The sequence below is a fragment of the Ictidomys tridecemlineatus genome, chromosome 11, assembly GCF_052094955.1.
Source record: "Ictidomys tridecemlineatus isolate mIctTri1 chromosome 11, mIctTri1.hap1, whole genome shotgun sequence".
In the NCBI taxonomy this organism is placed as follows: Eukaryota; Metazoa; Chordata; class Mammalia; order Rodentia; family Sciuridae; genus Ictidomys; species Ictidomys tridecemlineatus.
In genome coordinates, this window is record NC_135487.1 from 131843130 (window position 1) to 131863713 (window position 20584).

A 20584-nucleotide genomic window follows, 5' to 3' on the forward strand; every position below is an offset into this window, starting at 1 on the left:
TGGGGAAGGAGAAGTGAGGGAGAGAGGGAGAGAAAGAGAGAGGAGGAAGCATATCTGTCAGGGGCAACTGTATGTGCAACCTCATGGAGTTTCAGAGAGGCCATGCTCACCTAATGAATGGTGCACAGTGCAATACAGGGGTGGGGGGTGGTGAGACAGGTGGAGCTAAAGGGAGGGAGAGGGGTCAATGGCTGGAATGGTGGAATGGCTCTAGAATACAAAATAAATGCCTGCTTAACTAAACTGTCTGAGAAGGAACTCAGTTGCCTTTGGTGAACGATCCCAGAGGTGTTAAAGGAAATAAGATCCAGCCTATTTGTAATGGTGTATACTTTTACAAATTGCCTGCTCTATTTTCTTTTATAATAGCTCTGGTAAGAACTAGGAAGGGAGCTCTTGGGAGCAATAGAGAGTAAATGAGTCTGGAATAATTTGTAAGATATTGGCCTATCTGGACTTATCTAAAAGGGTTTTGTATGGAATCTAAACTATTAAGTATATGAAAGCAAGGCTGGATAAGTTAAGTTACTTCATTAAGCCTAACATCTGGTTAGGTCAGAATTATCTTTGGTTACATTCCACAATTGAGGAAACACTCCCATCACTGTTGATTGGATTTGAGCGTTGTGCAAATCTATAAGAGCATTCTTACCCAGTTATCACTGCAGATTGCTGATATTAACTAATTTAACTCCCAGAGTTCACCAGCCTGCCTCCATTTTTCTAGAAGCATTTCATCACAGACTTACTAGTCTCAATTATCTGCATACCCACAGTCCAATAACACACTCAATAAGAGCTGATTGAATAAAGATGTGGATAAAGGAGAGCATTAGAAAAGAGCTCAAAGAAAAGAATTTAAATCAGTTCTTTTCTCCAGTGAGACACTAAGGAAAGAATGAAAATGGTGTGAGGGAGGTAAAACCTCTTTGGGAAAGAAGAAACAGAAAAACTTTGCAGAAAGGTTTCTAGGAAAGGTGGGTGGAGAATCACCGTAGTCATTAGAACCAGCAGGTAAAGTTACTCTTCAGGAGCTGGCTCTAAAATCTAAGGGAGTGAGGAGAGGTAGACAAGGAGAGCTGGGAGAAAAAGGCTGAAGAGGTAAGAAGTAACTGGCTGGATATGCTGTTGAGACAAAGGGAAGAGCAAATGCTGGCTTAGGTACTGTAACACGGAGCAAGCTGTCAAGAGATCCACGAACGAACTGAGAGTAGACTAGCAAATTTTATTTAAAGCAGAAAATGCACCTGCAGCATGGGAAGGGTCCCAAGACAAAGTACCACTGTTCTGTCTAGCGGTTTTTATGGGATGATCTGTCCCTATAGGTGATCGATGGGATAACAGGTAAAAAGATTCAGAAAGAGGCCAATCAACTCTCTCTATTTTGTCTTCTTCAGCAAATCAGGAAAGAGTAATTTCTAAGCCTCTATTAGCATAAGGGTGGGGGTTGAGGGTCTGTTGGCGCCAGAGGCAGTGCTATAGAGAACATTTTGCGGTTGGTCGTTGCTAGGGGGTATTTAAGGAACTATTTTTGTGGCTTAAAATAGCTGGGGTCGGAAGCTTGATTTCCCTATCCTCTCTTATCTCTTCTCTAGAAAGAAGAGAGACTCTTCTTCTAGTTGTCTATGGGTGGTCTTTCTGTCTCAGAACCTGGAATTTTCTTGGTGCAATTCAGGGAAAGAGGACAAAAAGGGCGAGCGTTCTTTGCATGAGTTCTGATGTTTAAGGACAATCAGGTTGAAGTATCTGGTAAGCAGTTAGATAAGAGGGTCTGAGCTCCTGAAACCAATGTGGATATTCGTTGAAAGCACAGAAAGTGGGCTAGACACCTCAGGAAGAATGAAGATCTGTGGGTAGGGAGACAGTCATTTGCAGACTTAGGAGTGGGCAGAGGAACAGAAACAGGATAAGAAAAGTCAGATAAGAAAAACGAACGGCGACATTTTGAGAACCAAGCCACCAAGTTGCAAGGCGTTACCGGACGCCTCCTGGAGGTCAAGAGAAGGATAACATATTCTAGCCCTCGGTCAAACTCAATTCCAAGACTGCGCAGGGATGTGGGGGTGGGGCGAAGCCACCCACCAAACTGAGGGCAAAGGAAGGACGCAGCCCCAACCGTTGATTCTTTAAAGGAGCCTGGCTGTGACGAGACAGAAAGGGTGAGAGGTGGAGGGTTGGTTTAGGGCTCAAGGGGATAACTGGCTGCGGAATCCCATACAGGAGTAATTATCCGTCTACTCGAGGGCTTCTGTATTATTTAGGTTCCTTTTGGGGATCTCCCTACCCTAAACAGGAAACAAAACAATGCGACAAGTTGCCACTCTAAAATAGAGAATGGCTTTGGTCTGAAACCCTTCTCTTTAAAAATCCTGGTATGCAAATAAGGGGACTTAATGTGGCTCTCAGCGATTGGTAGGTACTTAAAAAATCCGTCATTTCCTTGTTGCAAACCAGAAGTCTGTTTTCTGCTCCCCTATTGGCTGCCTGAGCCGGCTCCGTTTGCAGCCAATCAAACTAGTTCCCCTCACCCCTCCCGGTAGCTCTTATAAATTACATCAAATTGGTTATCCTTTCCACATCCTTCTCCTTGAAAAAGAAGCTCTAGCCGCATTTTTAGCCGTCATGTCAGGACGCGGAAAGCAAGGAGGCAAGGCCCGCGCCAAGGCCAAGTCGCGCTCCTCGCGCGCTGGCCTCCAGTTCCCGGTGGGCCGGGTGCACCGCCTGCTGCGCAAGGGCAACTACGCCGAGCGGGTGGGGGCCGGCGCGCCCGTCTACCTGGCGGCGGTGCTCGAGTACCTGACGGCCGAGATCCTGGAGCTGGCTGGCAACGCGGCCCGCGACAACAAGAAGACGCGCATCATCCCTCGCCATTTGCAACTAGCCGTGAGAAACGACGAAGAGCTCAACAAGTTACTCGGGGGTGTCACCATCGCTCAGGGCGGCGTGTTGCCCAATATCCAGGCCGTCTTACTGCCCAAGAAAACGGAGAGTCACAAGCCTGGCAAGAACAAGTAACTAGGCTGGGCACCACCCCCTCACCCCAAAGGCTCTTTTAAGAGCCACCAAAAGTGTCAAACGAAGGGCTGATCACAAGTAGCGCATTAGCTCTTTTTTTGAAAACTTGGGTGGCTCTAAAAAGAGCCTTTGGTCTTTGGTTTAGCTGGTCAGCGTTTATTTGCTTTTGGCTTTGTGGCTTTCGGTTTTCTTTGGTAACAACACGGCCTGGATGTTGGGCAGGACGCCGCCCTGGGCGATGGTCACTTTGCCCAGCAGCTTGTTCAGCTCCTCGTCGTTGCGGATGGCCAGCTGGAGGTGACGGGGGATGATGCGCGTCTTCTTGTTGTCGCGGGCCGCGTTGCCAGCCAGCTCCAGGATCTCGGCCGTCAGGTACTCGAGCACCGCCGCCATGTAGACGGGCGCGCCGGCCCCCACCCGCTCGGCGTAGTTGCCCTTGCGCAGCAGGCGGTGCACCCGGCCCACCGGGAACTGGAGGCCAGCGCGCGAGGAGCGCGACTTGGCCTTGGCGCGGGCCTTGCCTCCCTGCTTTCCGCGTCCTGACATGACTAATGCGAGCGTTTAGACCAGCAGAAACGTTAGATATCCCCCACAAGATTGAAAAAGCACCAAAAAGAAACCCTTTATAAGCTTTCCTAGGGGTGGGGTCAGGAGCGAGGTTTTCATTGGTCCTAATTTGGCTCCAGAAACGGCCAATAAAATCGAGAGTCGTTATTGTTACGTAGGTTTTGCTGAAAACGCAAGGTCCCTACATGGACCAATGAAAGCGAAGGACTTTTTGAGCCCTAATTTGCATAAGGTGGTTATAAAAGGATCAGGCCCGCCCATCCCCTTAATTCTTCCCCTGGCTGAGCCCTGTTGGCTCCGTGTTTTACCATGCCTGAACCCGCCAAGTCCGCTCCGGCCCCCAAGAAGGGCTCCAAGAAAGCCGTCACCAAGGCCCAGAAGAAGGATGGCAAGAAGCGCAAGCGCAGCCGCAAGGAGAGCTACTCCATCTACGTGTACAAGGTGCTGAAGCAGGTGCACCCCGACACGGGCATCTCGTCCAAGGCCATGGGCATCATGAACTCGTTCGTCAACGACATCTTCGAGCGCATCGCCGGCGAGGCGTCCCGCCTGGCGCACTACAACAAGCGCTCGACCATCACGTCGCGGGAGATCCAGACGGCCGTGCGCCTGCTGCTGCCCGGGGAGCTGGCCAAGCACGCCGTGTCCGAGGGCACCAAGGCGGTCACCAAGTACACCAGCTCCAAATGAGTCCTGCCCGGACTTGGCGCTCTCTAGCCGCTTTTCTCCAAAGGCTCTTTTAAGAGCCACCCACTTAATCAGCAGAAAAGAGCTTGGTTCACTTGTACTCCCTTAGTTCTAAACGGTCTAGGAGATGGCACAAGTCGTTTTTAAACATTTGTAACTTGAGGTTACGGGTGCGTGACTGGACTTGCTTTCGATCCTAAAAGCGCGTCATTCCTCCTATTGCGCTGCTTAGCTTTCTTAGTACTAAACTGGGATGCTAGGGGTCTGTCCTTTCTCCTCCCAGCCCCACACCGTTGTGTTCTGGTGGCTCTGTTGGGTGTGTTTTATTGACCTAAAACAAAGTCGTGGTTTACGAGGACCCCAGGACAGAAACCCGACTCCAGCGAACGCTGACAGCTCGGTACGATTGAAGCCTGACCGCAGCTGGTGTATCCAGCCGCCAGCTCGACCCTGCGAGGTGTCCTTCGAGGTGTCGTGTGTGTACCGCAGGTTTTGTGTACTTAGGGCGGAGCCCGCGCAGCCGGGCCCTCAACTTTTCCTGATTGGGCGACACGAATATTTAAAATTTCCCGCTGCTGCGGAATACTTACCACTCCCCCTTGGGTGTTTAAAATCCTTTCTGGATTTGTGGATCGTTTTCACATTTAATGCTCTGTGCTTGGAACGCTGCGCTGCGCTCCCACGGCAGTGCAAAGCGCTTTCGTCATTTAGATCTGGGCTCAAAAGTCATCTTGAATATACCTTTTTAAGCCATCCACTCAGGAATTCACTCCTTTCTTTCCTGCCTGGCTGTTTTGTCTTCCTCCTAACGAGCTGAAATTGGTTTATTTGTTCTTAATTATGATCTTTCTCCTTATCCTTGACAGGCTTTGCGGGTCTGACTTCCCACTGTGCCTTAAGTGCAAACCAATGCCTGGCACATAGAGGACAAACAGTACTTACTGAATTAATATTTATTGAGTTAATTTTTCTACCCACCCCTTTCTTCCTTGCTTCTTTTCCATTAGAGGTATGTGAAGACAGGATGAAAATGGATATATTTTTGCGGCTCCTTTCCCAAATCTGCCCTTAGTCACAGTGCAACAGCTGGGGGTTTGGGGGCATGTTAAGATTCTCTTTGTGAAAGAGGAGGCTGCAATAGGTCCTACCTTTATGCCTCACAGTTTAGTGTAACCTTCAGATTTCCATTGAAATCAGAATGTTGGTCGTTGCAAAGAGCCCTCTTTTTTCACCCCCTACTCTCCACCCTGCATTGCCTCAATCCTGGTTTTCTATTCCCCACTGAGAAGAGGTTTTAATTTATAGTTGCTACCTCATTTGCTTCTCAGAAGACTCTGCAAGACAGGTGGGACAACAGAATTAATATTTTTTTTTTATAGATGAGGCTGAGAGAAAGCATGTAGCTAACACTATTTTTGTATCCTCCTATGAGAGGACAATTGCATTTTAGTTTTATTTTGTGGAGTTAGAGAATATTGAGTCTTTCTGTTCAAACCTTGATTTTGTGGATTAAGACACTAAGGTCTGATCATTTACTTCTGGAGCTGATTGCAGGGATTTCATGAATCCAAAGGAACTTCAGAAATTATCACAGACTGACTATATGGCATGTTTCCTACATGTGTTTTCAAATGTGTGTAGACACTACAGTTATTAATAAAGTTACCAATTAATCTAAAAGCTTGTCTGCAATTTATTTCTTTCAATAAATTAAATCAACATATACTTCCACCTGTGGTTGGGTCTGGGGAAAAGCTGGGTGTCTCTGACCTGGAGGATGAATATTTATAAGCCATCAGTCACTTCTACCCTAGGTGTACGCTTGGGCTGAAATAGCCTATTACAGGTTCACTATTAGTGCTTAATGACTGAGAAATATATAACCATAAATAAGCACTACAAATAGTGGAAGAAATAAAGCCCTTAATAAAGTGTAGCTAACATGAAACACATGCAATGTGCCAGGTAGTATCATATAGGCCCTTTGTACATATTGGCTCATTTAATCCTCAGAAAAAAACCTCATGAAGTACCTTTATTACCTTCCATTTTATAGATAACAAAATTGAGGCAGAGAGATGTCTTTCCTCATAAATTCTTCAGAGAATAAGCTCCCTGATTAATGCTTAAGGGACTTGAGGAAGTAGGGTTACTCTTGAAAGCCTGGACACCTCCCTGGATTTTGGGGGGGAATATCTATGCTTTGAAATGAAAAGCAACATCACCCACCTACTTTATTCTCCTCAGAACACACCCTGGATATAAATCTGGGGTAGTGATGGTTGACCTTGAAAGTAGTATTGGAGGACTCTGGTTCTCCATCCCAGAGAGATGGAGAATGTGTATGTGTCGGGTGGGGTGGGGGACTCCACAGCTAGGATACTTTGACTAGCATAAGAGAGCTTTCCTTGCTAGTCAGGGGCTCCTCCTGGGAATGATTCTCACTAGAAAGGCAGTTACCGAGCAAGGAAGGAGGAAGTGGTGATAGAATTTGGTATATTAATTCTGGAGGGAAAGTGATCAATAATGGTGCGATTAGTTCTTGTAAAGAACCTCTTTAAACACTTCTTTCTCTTGCTCAGGCGTCTTTTAATGTTTGCTTAGGTAGGGTTAACAACAATTCCAGTTACTGAGCACTTAGTCTCCTGCCAAGTGGCTTACATTCATTGTCTAATCTTCACTGCCACCTTTTAAGATAGGTCCCATTTTTGTCATCTTTCTTTTGCAGATAAAGGAAACTAAATCTCAGAAAGGTTAAGTGACTTGTCCAGTATCATTCAGAAAGAAGTGGAACTACAATCCAATGCACACTTTTAAAAAGCTTAATAATCAATCCCTCCCATAATCTGCCTTTTCTTTCTTTCACAGGTCTCTCTCCTACTGCTCTGCTACACAGGTTTTCTGCTATAGTCAGAATGGTCTGTCTCCTTCCTCTTAACCCATTTGTTCCTTTTCCAATTATGTACTGAACAGAACTTTACTGAGGCATCATTGGCATATGAAGGAACTCAGATGGGAAAGATGAGACATAGACAAATATCTATTCTATTCTGCCCCGACCGGCAGGACACATCAACGTGGGCAGCGAACCTAGATGGGGAGGAATGAAGGGACAAGAGACACGAAGGGTGACAGCAAGACAAAAGTTCTGATCAAGCTGCAAACTTTTATTGTTCACACAGGGGTATTTATGGGCTGGGGATGCGGGGAGCTCTCTTATCGGCAGTTGCTAGAAGTCTTCACAAGGCGAGATAGCGCAGGATGTCTCAGGGAGACAGATGGCCGCAGGATGTCTCAGGGAGATGGATGGCTGCAGGGTGTCTCCCAGGCGAGATGTCTCCTAGGGGGCTGTTTCTTGTAACTGTCAGGCTATTCTTTGAAGGAGAACTCCCTTTTGGTCCCTGGCACTGTCAGGCTATTCTTTGAAGGAGAACTCCCTTTTGGTCCCTGGCATCTCCCCCTTACTTATATAAAATATATGACCATACCTTACCGGCCTATGTCTAATAGAGAAATCTTTAATTCTGTTACTTAAGGCTGGATAACCATACTAGCAAACATTAAGCCTACCTGTGTAGGTTAGAAATAAAGGCCTTAAACTAAAAACTATTCTGGCAATCCCTTTTGATAGTTATCAGGTATTCCTGTCTGAGAATCTCTTTTGCAGCTTCCAGTTTACTTATTTTTGGAAGTTACATTTAACTATTATTATCATTTAAAATGCCCAGGAATAGCAGTGTTTAGGCTTTGACTGTCTTTGCTAAGTGTTTAAGATGAAGCAAGTCAAACTGATTTTTGTTTCTACCTATTGTTAAGTCAGCTGAGTTACTCTGGAAATCCTTGGGAACTTCACAGCAGCTTCTCAGTTCTGCTAGTGCCATTTGCGCTAGGATGGGTCCAGGCCTTGCTTGACCATGTGGCTTCCCTTGGAAGCATCAGGGATGTCTCCCTTTTCTGATAACCCTCCTCTTCACAGCAAATGCACTGATTGGCTTTCTGTCCTCCACTGGTCTCATTAATCTCCCTGTTCAGGAGGTTATGTGGCCTAGGGTTGCAGAGCCCTTTGGAGAAGTCCCTTATTCCCTGACTCAGACTGACTCTGAGGGCAAGAGCCAAATATTGGTTTTCTTGGCCCTTTTAATTTAACTTTAATTTTAGAACTTAATCTTAAACATCCAGCAAATAAGTTTTAACAGCCTTATATTAATAGTACTGGGCTTTAATGTCTCTCTATCCTGTAGGTGATAACTCCTTATCTTAAATTAGCCCAGGTTGTGTGTTCTTAAATCAGTATCTCTGTAGAACAGCAACAAGCAATCCTTAGACCACCTATAAGCAAACTACAAACTAAAATTAACTAGGGTAAAAGCATATTTAGTTTATGTAATAGCTACCTTGAATTCTGGCAGAGTTATATATTATAATCCCCTGTTTGAGATCCTGGTAATCGTGACAAGAACCAACTTTTGGACACAACTTTTAAATGTACTGAAATCTGGTCTGCTTCTTTCATAGTTACTCTCACATGTAGTGAGACGGGACATACAGCCTTATCTCAGGCAAGGCAGGGCTCTTTATAAATCTTAAGTACTATAGTTCTGAAGCTGATCATTTTACAAAGCTTTCATAAATTGTTGCTCAAGTTTACATGAACATTAGCTAACACATCACATCTACAACATGAACTAAAGGCTGAAAACTTCTACCCCCCCCTATTTTTTTTTTTTTTTTTTTTTTTTTTTTTTTTTAAGTAGCAAAGTACTTTTGTGTTGTACAATAAAACCTTCACACAGATTAGGCTCCCATTAACTAGAAAATACATTTAAATTGTATCTCAGTGTAAAGTAACATGGAACTTTACATATCTTATTGATAACAAATCCAGTTAGAGAACACAAATGATATAAATAAATCTCCAAGATTTTTTTTTTTTTTTTTTTTTGTTAAGCCTAAAATTACCATATAACTTCAGAACACCAGCTTGATATAATGCTCTTTTGGAGCTTCTACCTTACAGACTTCTATACCTGGAAGATATGAATTAATAGCACCATAATTACATTGATGATTTTATATTGACCAAGTTTAGCTCTTAAAGAAATAACATTACAATATTGAAGAAATAACAGTTGTTATTTAACCATAGTTGTATAATTTTAAAAACTTATACATATAACCAATTTACACAGACCTTTTTCATCACTTGCTTAAACCCTTTTGTTAACTTAATCATATAGACTTTTTTTTTTTTTTTTTTTTTTTTTTTTTCCACATTTTGAAATAATACTTGTAAATTTCTGAATTTAAGCAATTATTTTATAGACATCAACATTTTATTATTGAAAACCTAGAAAAACTTATAAGCTTAATTTTAAAGACATCTTTACTTCTATCTGTTTACCCAGTTTAAATTGAACCATTTGAATCACGTGAATCAAAGATATTTGGATCCCCTTTTTTTTTTTTTTTTTTTTTTTTTTTTCTGAGCGCTCTTTGTATATCTGCCAATTGTCATATAACTGCATAATATATGGACATACACACACACAGACATAGGACATACAACACATAACATGAGTGTAACACATACACAAGGCCTTGTAGTTTTTTTTTTTTTTTTTTTTCATTGCAATGTTTAAAAACTCCACAGTTCATCAAAAATAGAACTGATCAGAAAGCATTAACTTGTCCATGAGCTCAAAAAATACAGAATCTAAGGAAAAAACAAGAGTCAAAATGACTGGCCAGTAATTAGTAAATATCATACAATTTACTTTTTGGTTTGGTCTTGTTTGTGTTCAGGTAAAAGGACACTTTTAAGAAAGGAGGATCTGTGGGGATGTAAACTTAAGAAATAAACCTGTGAGAAGGGTATAGCATCCTTTTAAATGTTGGCAGCGCGGTCTTCCATCTCCAGACGATGATAGTGAACCTGTATGGGCTTAGAGGCTAAAATATTAATCTGTTCTTTAATAAATTGAACCAGCCTGTTTATAATGCAGGGTCCTATGGACATTATTAAAAGTAAACCCAACAAAGGGCCTAATAGTGGAAGAAGGTAGGGTAAAAATCCATTAAGCCCAGTCCAGAGGGGATTTTCAAATAGTTCCCTTCGTCTCTTTTCTAGATCTTCTTGAAGCTGCTTAATTTTAGTCCGTACTATGCCTGATTTATTGGCATAAAAGCAGCATCGTTCCCCTAAGGCCAAGCAAACACCTCCCTGGTTAGCTGTCAGCAAATCTAAGCCTCGTCTGTTTTGAAGGACAACTTCTGCCAGGGAGTCTATTTGGTCCTGTATATCTTTAATGGTTCCTGATAGAGTTTGTACATCATCTATAAGTTGCTGAGATAGACGACGGTAAGAGTGTATAGCTGTGCCTAAGCCAGCTGTACCTGTGCCCACAGCAGCTGTAATTCCAAGGGTGGCAAGGAGTGGTAAGGCCTGTATTGCCCTCCTATGTCTTTTAACTAAGGTGTCTAGGCTAGGAATGGGTAGAGGTTCATCTCCTGGGACAATAGTTATATCAGGGAGTAATAAGGCAAGAACACAGCCACCGGTCCAATTCGCTGGAAGCCTGGGGAAGGCTGAGTTTCCTCCACACATAAAAACTGTGCCATTGGGGGGACAAAGAGATGGGGTGGGTGAGGAATAATTTTTTACTGTTGAGCAATTTCCAAAGGAAGTAACTCCAACATCAATATCATAGGTATTATTTTGCATCGCACCTAAAAGACATAATGTAAATGTGCCTATAGGCTGTACTTTAAAAGGAAATCCGGGTTGGCATGTATTATAATTGTCTATGATAGAATTTATAGGAACCGCCATAGGCATGACTGCCCCTGTTGTCATGCAGAGCCAGCAATCACCAGCAAGGGTGGGGTTGGAATTATTAAGCAAGGAGAAGGTAGTTCCCAAAATATCTAATGTATTGGTATCTAAATCTGGGAGCTGGGATTTAGGCAGCACTAAGGGATGATATGTGAGCTCAGGGATTTGTGGTTTCAAAAGTTTGATTATCTGAAGATGCTTGACAGCATCAGTGGGTCCTCCACCATCAGAGACCCCTGTAGGGGCCTTAATGGGCCAGCAGGAGGGTTTACCAACAGTGCCTTGGCATCCAGCTGACTGTAACTTGGTGTATATGCCTTCTCCTCCCCGGTCAAAGAGAACGGGAGTATAATGAATAGTGGTCCCCCTTGCTGCATGAGTTTTGGTTAGGGTGGCTTCAAAAAATTGTTCTCCCTGCTTGTTAACACAAATTGAGGCTGACACATAACAAGAGACATGCATCGCCTGGGTATGCGTACAAGTTGCAGAACAATTTTGGAGAGCTTTACTTGTACTGGGGGGAATAATCTTTGGCTTGTTAACACATACCCATTCAGGCTTATGAAATCCTCCGAGTTTATGGTCAACCTCAGCACGGAGGTAAGCCACCTTAGTCATGCAGTCAGCAGTCTGGGTCCAACTAGTGGGAGCCTGAGTCCAAAATCCTCCCCTGCATTCACAGGGGGGGCCAAAAAGGTACTTCCTGATGTTGGAAGGTGGAGGGCCAAGGCCTCCGTGTACAAACCTGTTCAACAGAAGTGCCTTAAGCAGGATCCTCACACAGATTATTGGCTGCATCTGAAAAAGAGGAAAATTTGTCCTCAGGGGGAGGGTCTCCGTCCCTGGGTGGAGGTAAGTCATGAACCTGTTTAACCAGGCGTTCTGGTAACCATCTTGGGGCTGCTTGCTCTTGGTCCAAAACACAAGCTGAGCCTCGTCCCCAGATGAGGACAGGATCTGGGCCTTTCCATTTGTTTGTAAGGGGATCGCGCCACATAACAGGGGGACGAACAGAACTGGACGAGGGATGCCAGTGTCTGTCTGCGGCCGAATGGCCTTCACTGTCTAGGGTAAGAAAATTAAGGGCAAATAATGCATGGTTAAGGCGATCCCTGGGAGTGGTAAATATAAGGGCGGAAGCCTTAAGGCGGGTTAGCCAAGTCTTTAAGGTAAGATGGGCACGTTCCACAATGCCTTGGCCCTGAGGGTTGTATGGAATTCCAGTAGTATGACAAATTTGCAAGGTGGCACAAAACTGTTTAAACTTGGCACTGGTATATGCAGGACCATTATCTGTTTTAATATGAATTGGTTTACCCATTATGGAAAAGGCTGAAACAAGATGGGAAAGGACATCTTTGGTAGCTTCTCCGGAATGTGGTGATGCGAAAATAAAGCCACTGAAGGTATCTATAGAAACGTGTATATATTTGGTTTTTCCAAATTCAGGAAAATGAGTGACATCCATTTGCCAAACCTGATTAGGTAGCAATCCTCGGGGATTAACTCCCAAGTGTTGAATGGGGAGGGAGACAGCGCAAGCAGGACATGCTTTTACTATTTCTCGTGCCTGCTGCCTGGTAATTTTACAAAGTAATCGAAGGCTCTGGGAATTTAAATGGTGAAGATTGTGTAACTCCGTGGCCTTTTGAACGGAGCCAACAAAAATTGGAAAGATGGAACGAGTTGCTGCATCAGCCTGGGCATTGCCTTGTGTTAGAGGGCCGGGAAGATCAGAGTGTGCCCTGATGTGTCCTAAGAAAAATGGGTGTTGTCTGGCCTGAATTAGCTGCTGAAGCTGGTGAAACAGAAAGGCCGCATTGGAAGAAGCCTTAATGGCAGGTGAAATTTCCAGCAGGGGCACAGAATGAGCAATGTAGGCACTGTCTGTATAAATATTAACAGGCTTATCGAAAAATGTTATAAAAACTTGTGTTATGGCAAACAATTCCACAAGCTGTGCTGACTGATAGACAGTATCAAAGATGGTAGGCTGATTATTGACAACAAAGACCGCACGGCCGTTACTGGAGCCGTCTGTAAAGACAGTAAGGGCTTGGGGAATGGGAGCCTTTTGAGTAATTTTGGGAAAAATAAATGGATGTAATTGGGCAAAATGTAAAAGGGGGTCATTGGGGAGGTGGTTATCAATTGTTCCCAAAAAGCCTGATAGGGCAATACCCCATTCATCCCCTGTCTGTAGTAAAAATTGGGTTTGGTCCTTAGTATATGGAATTAAAATATTATCAGGGTCTTTGCCAAAATGTTGTCGAGAAAGCAAACGACCTTTGATAATAATAGAAGCTACCTGAGCAGGATAAACAGTAATAACCTTGGAGGATGTGGTGGGTAAATGGACCCAAAGCAAGGGGCAGCCTTTATTTTTAAAATGTGGATTCCGCTGCCAAAATATTCCTGTGGGTGTATGAGGAGTATGTAAAATAACCAGAACCAGAGGCAGGTTATAGGAAATTTGTGTAACAAACTGTTGGGCAATGGCTTCTGTGACTTGGTTTAATGCCTGTCGTGCCTCAGGAGTAAGCTTTCGAGGGGAGGAGGGGTGGGAATCACCTCTCAAAATATCATTAAGGGGCAGAAGTACACAAGTGGGTAATTTTAAATATGGTCTTAGCCATTGAATATCCCCCAGTAATTTTTGAAAATCATTAAGGGTGTGAAGTTGGTCCACACGTAGTTGTATTTTAGGAATTTGGATCTGATTATCTTGAAGTTTAAGGCCCAAATAGGTATAAGGGTCTTGTGTTTGAACCTTATCAGGAGCTATCTGTAGTCCCAAGGTAGTGAGGGCTTTGTAAAGGTCCAAGTAACAATTATTAAGGTCATGGTTATTAGGTGCAGCAATTAACAAATCATCCATATAATGTAAAATATAAGTTTGTGGCCATCGCTCTCTTACAGGGTCTACTGCTTGAGCCACATATTTTTGGCAAAGACTAGGGCTGTTAGCCATACCTTGGGGGAGAACCTTCCATTGAAACCTCTGCATAGGGCCCTGAAAATTAATGCGAGGGAGACTAAAGGCAAAATAGGGTCTATCCTCAGGATGTAAAGGAATGGTAAAAAAGCAATCTTTTAAGTCAATAACCATTTTACAATAGTTTTTGGGAATAGCCACTGGTGTGGGAATGCCTGGCTGTAGTGCTCCCATTGGGCGCATAACTTTATTAACAGCACGTAAATCTTGTAAAAGGCGCCACTTGCCTGATTTTTTCTTGATAACAAAAATAGGAGTATTCCATGGTGAGGTTGAGGGCTCTACATGGCCGGCTGCCAGCTGTTCCTGCACTAACATGGAGGCAGCCTCCAATTTTTCTTGGGTAAGGGGCCACTGATCCACCCACACAGGAGTCTGAGTCTCCCAAATAATCTTATCTGCATGGGGTACAGGAGGGTCAGGGACCGACACTAAAAATCCGAATACCCAAGTCCATTTGTATCTGTTTTTTGTATGGGTTGCATGGGCTCAACCAGTCCTTGTCTCAGTCTCCCAAGGCCTGTACCAGGAACAAAATTCATACGAAGCATTTGATGAGTCACTATGGAATTGGGACTGGCAAGAATAACTTCCATTTGACTCAAAATATCTCTGCCCCATAGGTTAACGGGGAGGTCAGGAATGACAAAAGGAGTGACAGTTCCCTTATTACCCTCTTTATCAGTCCAGCTAAGAGCCCTAGAGCTGACCAGAGGATTTTTTGACTGTCCTATCCCTTTAAGGTCAGTCAAGGATGGGGTGAGGGGCCAGCCTGATGGCCAGTATTTTTGAGAGATAATTGTGGCATCAGCCCCAGTATCTAGGATTCCTTGGAAGTCCTTTCCTTCAATAAGTAGGGTAAGGGTGGGTCTATCGTGAGAAATGGGCTGAACCCAATACGCATCAGAGGAGCCCAGGGAGGCAGTGCCCCGAGGTAGGGTTTGGGCGGTGGAAGTGCCTCCTGAATCTAAGGGAAGGAGTATTAATTGTGCGAGTCTTGTTCCTGTTGGGATGGCTGCAACTCCATTAATAGCTGTGGCCAGTATTTTTATTTCTCCAGTGAAATCATTATCAATAATGCCAGGGAAGACCTGAACACCTTGTAAGGTAGTAGAGGCCCTTCCAAGAATAAGGGCACACGTATGAGATGGAGGGGGACCCATAATTCCAGTGGGTATTATCTGGGGCCCTTGCATGGAGTCTAATATTGTATCGGTGGTGGCACAGAGGTCCAATCCTGCGCTGCCTGGGGTGGCTCGTTGGAGGGAGGCAATCGTGGAGAAGGATTTTGAGGTAGGTTGGGAGTTTGGGAGGGAACAAACCTTATTGCCCCTAGGTTTGTCCTGGGGGAGGTCGGGGCCAGGGGCCGGCCCCGCAGGGAGTTTCCCGGGAAGCGGGAAGAAGTAGGCTGTCCAAGGGCATTTGTCTTAGATCTACACTCACTGGCCCAGTGACGACCTTTACCACATCTAGGGCAAGGGGTGGCTGGGGGCGGTTTAGCCCCGGTTTGAGGAGACACCATCCCTAGGCTTTGCTTGCCTGTCGGACACTCGCGTGCAAAATGGCCAGGCTGTTTACAAGTAAAGCAAGTACGTGAGCCAGGATTGCGAAAGGCCTTGTTAAAGGCAGCACCTATGGCCAGACCCATGGCATGGGCTGCACCCACCCCGGCACAGAGTCTAATAAAGTCAGAAAGTTCCCCTTTGTCCTTATGTGGTCGAAGAACATCCTGACATGCCGGGTTGGCGTTTTCAAAGGCAAGATGTTTTACAAAGGGGCTTTCGCTTTCGCTTGGTCCAAGCAGGCGCTCCGCGGCTAGGTTAAGCCGGGCAACAAAGTCGCTATAAGGCTCGTCAGGCCCTTGTCGGATTTTTGCCAGGGAAGTGGTAGCCGAGCCCTTTTGAGGGAGGCGTCTCCAAGCCTGTAAGCCAGCCGTCTGAATCTGCGCCAAAAGTCCAGCAGGGAAACGCGCCTGTTTAGGGTTAGTGTCAAAGGGCGCATTGCCCACTAGCTTAACATAAGTCCAGGATTTAGAGGAGGCCTTTGTTAAATTTTTTTGAGCAGTTTCCCGACAGTGCTCTTTGAAATCTGCATTCCATAACAGGAAGTCTCCGGCACTGAGGGTAGCTCGGGCTAAAAATTTCCAGTCATTAGGAGTAAGCCATTGTGCGCCGTGACTCTCTAGTAAAGCCAATGTGTAGGGCGCAGTGGGTCCATAGTGAGCACAAGCCTTTTTAAGTTTTTCAAGAAAGCGCAGGCTTAGTTTTTTGTAAGCACTCTGGGTTCCTTCCTGCCTAGGGGTGAACTCCTCATCCTCTGAGTCCTGATCTTCCTCTTGCCCTCCCCCCGCTTCATCCCCTTGATCCGTTTCCTCGGCTTCTTCCTCTAGATCTGTTTCCTCCGCTTTCTCCTCTTTGTCCTCAGCCTGGGCGGGCTTATCTGTCTGACTGCGGGTGACTGGGAAGGTGAGAACAGGCCGAGGGCGCGGCTTAGCCTTTGTATCGGATCGCCTTGGGCCAGCTCGGGTTGACTTTGTGCCTAAGGCTAATGAGCTGAGCTCAGAGACAAGGGATCTTAATTCTTTTAAAAGTTGGATCTGTTCCCGTCTATGTTGGAGGGACTCTCGCAAGGGAGCCAGATCAGGCAGGGGAAGTGGAGAAAAAATGTCTGAGGGGGCAGTTGGCCCCTGAAGGGCCGGAGCACAAAAGGCAGGAGGGATATATGAGGGAGGGGGATGTGTAAGTCCTATAGGCTGTGGCAGGGTCCCGAGAGGTGGCGGGTCTTCTGAATGGTAGCGAACTGCTTCCTTCTCCAAGGTAGCCTCCTCCCCAGGGGTCAATGTGTCTCCAGGATTTAAAACTGGATAAAGGCGGTTGGTAACCGTTGGAGCCTTATTTATTAGGGCGGGGTTTTGAGCGGGACCAGGAAGGTTCCCCGAGTCCTGGGGAGACTGAGAAGGGTCTATGTCTATATTAACTGAAGGGCATGCCGAGGGGGGACGAGAGGTCTTTTGCATAGCCTCTTCCCCAATCCTGACAAGTTTTAAGGTACCGTTGTCAAAGGGTGAACTTTTAAGAAGTTCATTAATTAAGTTCCAGTAAGAAAAGGTGGGAATAGGCACCTTTTCTGGGCCAAAGGATTCATAATAATCTTTTAAACAGTCTCCTACTCTGAGCCATCTTTTACCATCAATGGTCCCTTCAAGGGGAAACCACGGACACAATTCTCCTACGTATGAAAAGAATAATTTTAAGTCCTTTTTCTTAACACGCGCCCCCCGTGTCTTGAGGGCCTCCTTGAGGCCTGACAAAAACAACTCATGTGACGAAACTGCTTGTCCCATGGTGTGCCACTCACCTCGCGTCGTCCTCGCTCTCCTCCCGGATCTGTCTCTCGGTCGTGTCTCCGAGGCGATCTCACGCTCCCGCTTGGCCAAGTCTTCCCGGAGGACGGCGTTCCCCCTCAGTCAAAGGCTCGAGCCCCACACTGGGCGCCAAATGCCCCGACCGGCAGGACACATCAACGTGGGCAGCGAACCTAGATGGGGAGGAATGAAGGGACAAGAGACACGAAGGGTGACAGCAAGACAAAAGTTCTGATCAAGCTGCAAACTTTTATTGTTCACACAGGGGTATTTATGGGCTGGGGATGCGGGGAGCTCTCTTATCGGCAGTTGCTAGAAGTCTTCACAAGGCGAGATAGCGCAGGATGTCTCAGGGAGACAGATGGCCGCAGGATGTCTCAGGGAGATGGATGGCTGCAGGGTGTCTCCCAGGCGAGATGTCTCCTAGGGGGCTGTTTCTTGTAACTGTCAGGCTATTCTTTGAAGGAGAACTCCCTTTTGGTCCCTGGCACTGTCAGGCTATTCTTTGAAGGAGAACTCCCTTTTGGTCCCTGGCACTATTCAACTGGGAAAGTGTTAAGATTTCACCTTAATTCTTCTAGGCTGAAAACTGCTCTTGTCCATCCAGTATTCTGCTATGAGAGTAACCTATAGCGCAGATCTGATCTCATTCCCCCTCCAGCCTTCACAAAACTCCAGTGGCCTGTTTCATGCCTCAGCTTGGCTTTCAGAAGAAAAAAAATAAATGTGAAACGTCATCAACAATTCTTTAACCATATTTGGGCTTTCCATTTGGTTTATAGAGTCCTGTGCCTTTAGGAGGGACATAATGTGGCCCTTCAGTAATTCTGACACAGAAGTAGGCCTAAGGGGCGGCGCTGTCTGACCCCTAACTGAGACTGCTCTTGTGACTAGGGAGGGTGGGATTAATTGATGATTTAATATTTATAATTGAAAATCTGTACCTACTTTTATAAATATCCCTTAAATATCTGTTAATAGTATTAAGTTCTATAAGAAAGTCACAAGGGCCATTACCTCTTAGACTCTGCAGCACTATTAGGTCTGGTCTCATCATTCAATAGTCTAGCCAGGTGCGGCAGTGCACATCTATGATTTCAGCTACTAGGAAGCTGAGGCAGAAGGATCATATTTGAGGCCAACCTGGGTAACTTAGCTAGATCCTGCCTTAAAAATAAAAGATAAAAAATAACAAGAAAGAGGGCTGGGATTGTGGCTCAGCAGTAGAGCGCTTGCCTAGCATGGGCAGGACCCGGGTTCGATTCTCAGCACCACATAAAAATAAAAGGCATTGTGTTGTGTCCATCTAAAAAAAGCAAAAACCAAAAAAACAAGAAGGGCCGGGAATGTGGCTCAGTGGTTAAGCGCCCTTGAGTTCAATTTCTAGTAATCTGTCCCCCACAACCAAAAAAAGTCAGTAAAGGTTATGTGGGCAGTGGGTTCAATGATCATTTAAAAAAAAAAATTTAAAAAGATCCTAGTGCTGTGAGAATACCTTTAATAAAAATAACATACTTCTAAGTATCTATCCTAGTACCTGGCACCTAATAGACCCTCAATACATTTTAGTTAATTCTGAAGAACAGCTTGAAAAGCTTCAACAATGCAAACTACAATCAACTTAAACTAAGGGCGTCAATAACAACTACAACTCCCCCCAAAGTCCCTGGGGTCTATGAGCTGACCCCTAGGTCTGACACTGGGACTTCACTATTCTCAGTCCTACTTAAAAAAAAAAATCAAAGTCATGAGCCACTGCTCTACAGAAGGTGTTCCCCAGAGTGACTTTCTTAACTAGCCAACTTCACTAATGAGGCCTACGTCACAGGTCTGTCATCAGACAGGCCAAGAGAGCCAGGCAAGCCCCGTAAGGACTGGGTGGCAGAGGAATGTGAAACCAGGTCGTGGAGATGCGAGTTGATAACCAACCCCAGGGGAGTTAACGTGGTTCTTGAGCCAGTCAAGGGCAATGCTTTGAGAGGGTTACTCTGACTGAGAATCGCAGGATAGAATGAAGAAGGAGACCACAGGAAACTAGAAATCTGTGGGGAGGCCATTGTGACTCATAAATTCGGTCTCAGACAGGAATAGAGACTGCAGGAAGAAAGAAGATACTAAAAAGCCATGGTTTGCATGAAGGAGGCAAAAGAGCTATGTTCGTTTTCTATTGCCACGTAAAAATTTACCACAGGTTTAGTGGCTTAAGATAATAATCTCTCTCTCTCTCTCTCTCTCTCTCTCTCTCTCTCTCTCTCTCATACACCTACCCACCCCCCATACACACACACTCGTACTGGGCATTGAACCCAGAGTCACTTTACCGTTGAGTTATAGCCCTACTTCTTGTTCATTTTTTATTTTGAGGCAGGGTCTCACTAAGTTGCCCAGGCTGGTCTCAAACTTGGAACCCTCCTGCTTCAGCCTCCTGAGTCACTGGGATGACAGGTGGTATGTCCCCTCTGCCCAGCTGACAATACTAATGTATTATCCCATAGTTTCTGTTGGTCTGGGCAAGGCATAATTGAAGTCTTTTCATAGGACTGAAAACCAGATGTCCACTGAAACATGGGGTCTTCTTGCAGTTCATGCGGTTCCTGGCAGACCATAGTTCCTTGTGGTTGTAGGTTTGAGACCTTCTCTTGTCGAGGTGGCCCTCTCCACAGGCAGGTTAAACATGCATATTTGCTTCTAAAGGCCAGCACCACATATTCCCGTTGCTTCAGTGATTTAATTCACTGAGGATACCTGACTAAGGGTGTGCCTTTTTATTAGCTCAAAGTGAACAAATTAAGGTCTTAATTACACCTGCAAAATCCCTTCAACTTTGTCGTTCATATGTATGTGTGTGCATATATACATATATGTGATATGCATATATTTATTTTATTTTATCTTATCTTTTGGTATTGAACCCAATTACTACACCCCCAGTACTTGAGATAGGGGCTCACTGAGTTGTTGTTGAGGCTGGACTTGAACTCCTGATCCTCCTGCATCACTGGGATTATAGGCGTGCACCACCATAGCTGAGCTGTCGTCATTGTCTTCTCCTTCTTCTCTCCTTCTCTCTCCTTCTCCTTCTCTCTCTCTCTCTCTCTCTCTCTCTCTCTCTCTCTCTCATTGG

At 45.1% G+C, this 20584-nt stretch overlaps 3 protein-coding genes and 1 long non-coding RNA gene across 4 annotated transcripts; 2 read left to right on the top strand and 2 right to left on the bottom strand.

Annotated features, from left to right (window-relative positions):
• Positions 1 to 1540: 1540 nt before the first annotated feature.
• Positions 1541 to 3068, top strand: LOC101968149 (histone H2A type 2-B). The gene has a single exon (XM_021730408.3). It carries the CDS (start codon positions 2623 to 2625, stop codon positions 3013 to 3015), a length of 393 nt encoding a protein of 130 aa, XP_021586083.1. The 5' UTR covers positions 1541 to 2622; the 3' UTR covers positions 3016 to 3068.
• A 53-nt stretch (positions 3069 to 3121) lies between these two features.
• H2ac20 (H2A clustered histone 20) lies at positions 3122 to 3621 on the bottom strand. Its single transcript, XM_005331141.5, has one exon. The coding sequence runs from the start codon at positions 3559 to 3561 to the stop codon at positions 3172 to 3174; it is 390 nt and encodes a 129-aa protein (XP_005331198.1). The 5' UTR covers positions 3562 to 3621; the 3' UTR covers positions 3122 to 3171.
• H2bc21 (H2B clustered histone 21) lies at positions 3598 to 5949 on the top strand. Its single transcript, XM_005331140.5, has one exon. The coding sequence runs from the start codon at positions 3892 to 3894 to the stop codon at positions 4270 to 4272; it is 381 nt and encodes a 126-aa protein (XP_005331197.1). The 5' UTR covers positions 3598 to 3891; the 3' UTR covers positions 4273 to 5949.
• A 1466-nt stretch (positions 5950 to 7415) lies between these two features.
• On the bottom strand, positions 7416 to 17991 carry LOC144368541 (uncharacterized). The gene is made up of 2 exons (XR_013428306.1): positions 17454 to 17991; positions 7416 to 11899 (listed from the first exon to the last, which is right to left on the bottom strand). It is a non-coding gene; the product is annotated as an uncharacterized LOC144368541 (long non-coding RNA).
• Between the last annotated feature and the right edge of the window lie 2593 nt (positions 17992 to 20584).